This window comes from Habropoda laboriosa, unplaced genomic scaffold (genome assembly GCF_001263275.1).
Source record: "Habropoda laboriosa isolate 0110345459 unplaced genomic scaffold, ASM126327v1 scaffold68, whole genome shotgun sequence".
NCBI classification, from domain to species: domain Eukaryota; kingdom Metazoa; phylum Arthropoda; class Insecta; order Hymenoptera; family Apidae; genus Habropoda; species Habropoda laboriosa.
The window spans coordinates 2,295,101-2,301,330 of NW_017100195.1; the positions used below are offsets into that span (position 1 = coordinate 2,295,101).

General features: G+C 31.9%; 1 protein-coding gene across 1 annotated transcript in view; it reads right to left on the bottom strand.

Moving 5' to 3' along the window:
* Window positions 1-1,898: 1,898 nt before the first annotated feature.
* Window positions 1,899-6,230, bottom strand: part of LOC108570302 (spermine oxidase-like) — a 12,151-nt gene continuing 7,819 nt past the window's right edge. The window contains exon 6 of the mRNA XM_017932141.1: window positions 1,899-2,071. Coding sequence (XP_017787630.1) covers window positions 1,899-2,071 — 173 coding nt within the window. The remainder of the gene's footprint in view (window positions 2,072-6,230) is intronic.

The window sequence follows — 6,230 nt, forward strand, 5'->3', positions numbered from 1 at the left end:
CGTCAGTACATAGAAACAATTTACAGTAACAGGAAGCTACTTATTTTTTTAGTACTAAATGTATTTTAAAATGTACATTAAAAGCATAGCTTTTATTCAAGTAACTATACATATCTTTACAGACATTATTGTTATTAATTATAAGGAATAAGAACGTTTCCTCGATGAAATAACACGGATTGCTGTTAAACGGGACCAACGGAAAGTAATAAAAGGAAAATATAAGCGTATTATATGTATCTGTTGTGTATTATATGTAAATGTTTAAAAATTCGTTCGAATTCTGTTTTTTTTTTCACTTGAAACATTCCACTTGTTACAATGAATATTACCATTTAATGTCTAAATGTTGAAGGTATCTGTGAAAGAATTGTCGTTATAATGATGTCGATGCAATAAATCAACGTATTAAATTTAACAGAGTTACTTAAACACTAATGTCTAATTTATATAAAATTACTTGCACATGTTTAATCAAAGAAATGTCATTTTTCATGAATTCTTTTGCATACTGAAGAATACTAAATATTACCTGAAATTTTTTATTCGTTATACAGTAAATATTACAAAAACTTTACTATTATTTGTAACTTTATTTATTATGTGTTGTGTATTTTGAGTTACTTTTGAGAAATGAAATTATTAATTCAGATGTATACTGTGCTCAGTTAGAACAGTTAACAGAAATAATAGCAATGAAACGTTCAGGACCCTCAAATAGGAAGAAAGTGATTCTTCACCACGATAATGCCAGATCACATTTGGCACAAAAGGTGCAAAAAGAATTATGTGAATTCGGTTGGGAAATTTTATCACATCCACTATATTCTCTGAACGTTGTCTCCTTAGATTTTACGCTCTGTTTCATGCATTACATTTTTTAATGGACAGAAAATTTGACAATAACGACTCTACGAAAAATAACGTTAACAAATATTTTAATGCAAAATCGAAGAAATTTTGTACCTACAGCATAACAGCTTTGCCAAAAAGGATAGAAGAAATTGTGGAACGAGACTTGACTACATTCTTTCGTATCGTTTGAAGGTGTTTCGGTTAGGTGCTGGTGGAATGGATGAGGGTCAGCGAGGTGGTGGCCACGTGGAGAGGAAATTACGACTGCGTGTAACTAGCGATGTTTTATTGTTTTATACAAACAGGACACACTAATGGTGGTGGAAATTGGGCAATCAATTTCCCACGAAACACGCACTCAACGCAAATTCACAAACGAACAAGAAACTCTAGTAAATCGCACGCTAGATGGTTGCATTTACGAACGACGAAGAACAAGAGAATCCGAGACAAAATGGCGACAATCGGCGATGCGACGGCGCTGCCGCTTCGCGCACGTTGGGTGGGGATGACAACGGACGCGATTAGCGTATGTGCGCATGTGTTCTGACTTCCGGCAAGAACCCGAAATCATAGACGCGTTGTGTAACAAGGATCGCCATACGCAGGTTCTCAACGTTGATGAATCGCGCCCGGGGACTTGCCGGCATCGAACAGAAGGTATATTTGAAATATTAATATAAACACATGTATCAGCAAAATAAATGGAACATCAAGGTACAGAAAGTATACTATTTATTAAAATTAACAATCTGTGGTGTTAAGATACAGAGAAAGTATCAGTTACAATAATCGAGTGTAATAAATATCGAATAAAAAAGGAATAAATAAATGGATCTTTCAAAGGAATTCAAGACAACTCGTCTCTTTATATTCTACAAAATATACAATAATCGGTATTCTAATTTAGCCAAAATTTCGTAAATGAAAATTTCATTCGGTCGTAATTGACATCGCGATTGGTTTGATTCTGGACAAAAGACACGACACGTTTACTGTCACATTTATCAATTTCTCATACCTGCACGAAATTACGCAGGAATTCAACTCTTGTTAGAGGTGGTCTTTGGTGGACCACCAAACCGTTTTGTTAGTTGAATTATCCTCTCAGCTTCGCGAATACCGCTCAATCTAGCACCGTGCACTGTACTGTAATGTCCCGGAATTGTAGCTTCCCCGGCGAATAAAAGAATCGGCGGTATTGGCTCGCAGGTACCTGAAGAAAATCGAAATTCCCAAAAATACAATCGTAATATCACAAATTAGAAAGAAAAAAGAATCTGTACATTTCGTAGAAAATTCTGCAACAAATTTTTTAAAGTATTTTAACGTTCCTAATTAAGGAAGTACACACCTCTGTAAGGTGTCTAAAAATAGGTAAAATTTGGGAATTTTTTTTCATATTTAACTACTACCTATGAAAACAGTTTGCAAACTTTGACCTATTTTTTGAAGCCTCAGGTTGATGTAGCCCCCCTTAAGGATGTACAGTATATTCTCCACAAGTGTCAGACCGCAAGGAAGCTAAACCTGACACTCGTAGAGTCAGGGACTACGTTTTCGAGCCTCGCGCCCGCCTTTGTAGTTTGCCGAACGTAGACAAGGACAGCGAATAAAAGATAAGCATGAAACGTGAGTCCAGGCAACCAAGCAATTTAAATATCAACTTTTTTAATTTTACGTTTTTTTATCCCGAAATTTTTCTTAACATATTGATGAGATTTTTCTGATGAAAATGACATAAAACACGACATAATTTGAACAACAATTACTTATTAACACGTTCACTCTAGCTAGCTATGACGTTCAAAATTTTTAGTTGACAACATTTATTTTATTTTAATTATTTTAAACATTTGAGGCACTCCAGTCACTGATGACCACCATGGCCATATCGAGGAAACAATCTAATGTTAATACTTATTGAGTGATTAATTTAATTTCATAATATATCGCTTTAGCGAGCCACCGTTTGGTTGCCAATTGTTTATCACATAGAGTCGGCCTACCTCCACGTAAAAAAAAAAATGTAGGGTCGATTCGACAAGTGTCAGTAAAATGTAGGAGAGCTGCTAAACAATTAGAATTAAATGTAACGATAGAAATTATTGCAATAATAATAATGAATTAAAAGAAAAAACGCGAATTCATATCTTTCTCGATTCTAGAATATAAGAAAATTTGAATAAAATACGCGACGAGAATTGGGGAGAAGCATCAGTTAAACGCGTAAAAATATTCAATAATAAACGAACTAGGGATGAAGCTATTATTTCAATACGCGATGCACTGACTCTAGTATTTACTAAAATTCAAAAATTCTCGTATAAATTCCGAAAATAGATTATTAATTACGGTAAACTACTAGACGGTTTAATTTAGGGTGGGCATAGTGCACTCGTTCCAAATCATCTCACAATATACAATAATAAATCAACTAACTACTTAACATGCAATTCATGCAAATTCGTTGGATGGTAAATTATTAGTAAACAAAATAGCAAGTCATAAAATAAATTCAATATCAGAGAAAATATATGAAAAATACTGAAAGAAAAATTTAAAATTAATTTCAATTGCTCAAAGTCATTTCAATATCCTATTCGACAAGTCTGAAGAACAACGATGACTAAAATTCAAATGTTTATTTCCCTAAACCTTCAAAATAATTTCGAAATATTTTATTCGAAGCGGAGTATTCCAAGTCAGTATCGATAATTGAAGAAATTATTTGATTGTATTTAAAAGAACCGAAAGGAGAATATTTAAAGTCTGATATTAAATGTCTAGCAAGTACCAGTAATTGGTAAAATGATTTATATTTGTTTTAAAAGCTGGTAGTGTATTATTTTTGTTTTAATTGTGCTGGGATTTGTTGGTTTGTTAAGGGAGGATAATAGCGAATAACGTGTGAAATTTGAAAATGAGAGTAAATAGGAACGATTGGATAACGAAATTGGGAGAGTTAGAGAGAATGTGTGAACAGACGAGAAGAAGAGAGGTAAATGATCCAACATGAGAATGTAAGTGTATATTTTTCGGTAATTACTTTATAATTGCTTTATAATTACTTTATAATTACCGATTAGTGGAGAATATTGTTTACATGCAATGGAAGTTTACTGGTGATGTTTATAATTTCGAAAATTCAGGTAGAATTGTAAATATACTGTATCGTAATTCGAATTTAAGTAAATTAGGTTGAACTGCAGTACACAGACGTTACTTTAGCTTGAAATAAATTCGAAACATAGAATTCACAGAGAAAACACTGCGAAACAGCAAAACGTAAACGTTACAATTGTTATAACATGTAAGCAAAAATTTCAGAATTAATTATACGAGTATTTCTCATAAGATTACCGTTACAAGAATATTTCACGTTTATTAATAATTTTATAAGAATTAGGAATATTAATTCACTTTGTTAAAATGCAAAAACTAATAATTTTACAGCAAGTGTTAAGAATTAGGAGCAGCATTCGTTACAAGTTCCACAAGGATACTGAAAGAAAAATTTCAAATTAATTTCAATTGCTATTACGAAAAAGCAACCTCTCAAAGTAATTTCAATATCCTATTCGACAAGTCTGAAGAACAACGATGACTAAAATTCAAATGTTTATTTCCCTAAACCTTCAAAATAATTTCGAAATATTTTATTCGAAGCGGAGTATTCCAAGTCAGTATCGATAATTGAAGAAATTATTTGATTGTATTTAAAAGAACCGAAAGGAGAATATTTAAAGTCTGATATTAAATGTCTAGCAAGTACCAGTAATTGGTAAAATGATTTATATTTGTTTTAAAAGGAAAATTTCTAATAGGTATTAGTTAAAATGAATTGTTATTCAGTCTATTGTATTGAAATTCTAATTGATTCTAATGTATACAAGTGTTACAAGAAGGCTGAGTGTGTACAGGGTGGACACTGACTCTAGTATTTACTAAAATTCAAAAATTCTCGTATAAATTCCGAAAATAGATTATTAATTACGGTAAACTACTGAGACGGTTTAATTAAGGGTGGGCATGGTGCTGCTTTAGTTTGAAATGATTTATAAACACATAATTAACAGAGGAAAAACCGTGAAACGGCAAAACGTCTACATTCTAATTGTTATAACATGTAAACAGAACTTTAAATTTAGTGTAAACAGAAAAAATATATAATACAATTTATTTCACGGTATTGCAACAAATAAACGTTGAATCAATATTTAATTCGTATAAAAACAATTATTTAACGTAATAATTTTACCTTCACTATGGCTATTTTTAATCTACGACCACAGGTCAACCTGATTTCTAATCCTTACGAACTTTAAATTCAGTCTAAACTGAGAAAATATATAATACAATTTATTTCACGGTATTGCAACAAACAAACGTTGAATAGATTCTTAATTCGTATAGAAACATTTATTTAAAATAATAATTTCACCTTCACTATGGCTATTTTAAATTTACGACCAAGGGTCAACCTGATTTTTAATCCTCCGAACTTGATTTCACAACGAGAAAGTAATAAGATCGTTGAAACGTACTTATTTGTCAAAGAAACTTGCAAAAATGTATAAATAATAATATGTAATGTTTTAACAAATTTTTGGAAGTATAAATTAATAATAAAATTGTGAAAATTAATAAATTATACGTTATTATAACATTAATAGAATTATGACTAAACCGAAGTTCGAAGTCGAGTATTTAAAGTCTGATATTACGTGCCTAGCGAGTGCCGGTAATTGTTAAAATTTGTTTAATAATTAGTAATAGAAATTCTAATTGATTCTAATGTATACAAGTGTTACAAGAAGGCTGAGTGTGTACAGGGTGGACATAGACTAGCTAGTAGCCCCCGACCACTCTATTCACATCTCAGAACCTTCAGGTCAAAATACGCCGCGAAGTGTCTAGGGCCCAGTATAAAGGGTAAATGATTTCGCGGGACATCGGCGGGTCCTTATATACCTGCGGTACCCTCTCCCCAAAGTCATTAGCAAAATCGTCGGTTAGGTCAGGCGGGAAATTTTCGCGGGAGATTTTCGCGGGAGATTTCCGATATCGTAACACGGTATAATTTATCAATTTTCACAATTTTATTAAAAATTTATACTTCCGACAATTTGTTATAACATTGCATATAACAATTTATACGTTTTTACAATATTCTTCAATGGAAACATAGGTTTTAGCGTTCTCGTTACTTACTCGTGGTTAAATTAATTTCGTAGGGATTAAAAATCAGGTTGACCTGTGGTCGTAGATTAAAAATAACCATAGTACAGCTAAATTTATCGTGTTAAATAATTCTTCTTACACGAATGAAAAATGTATTCAACGTTTGCTTGTTACAATACCATGAAATAAAT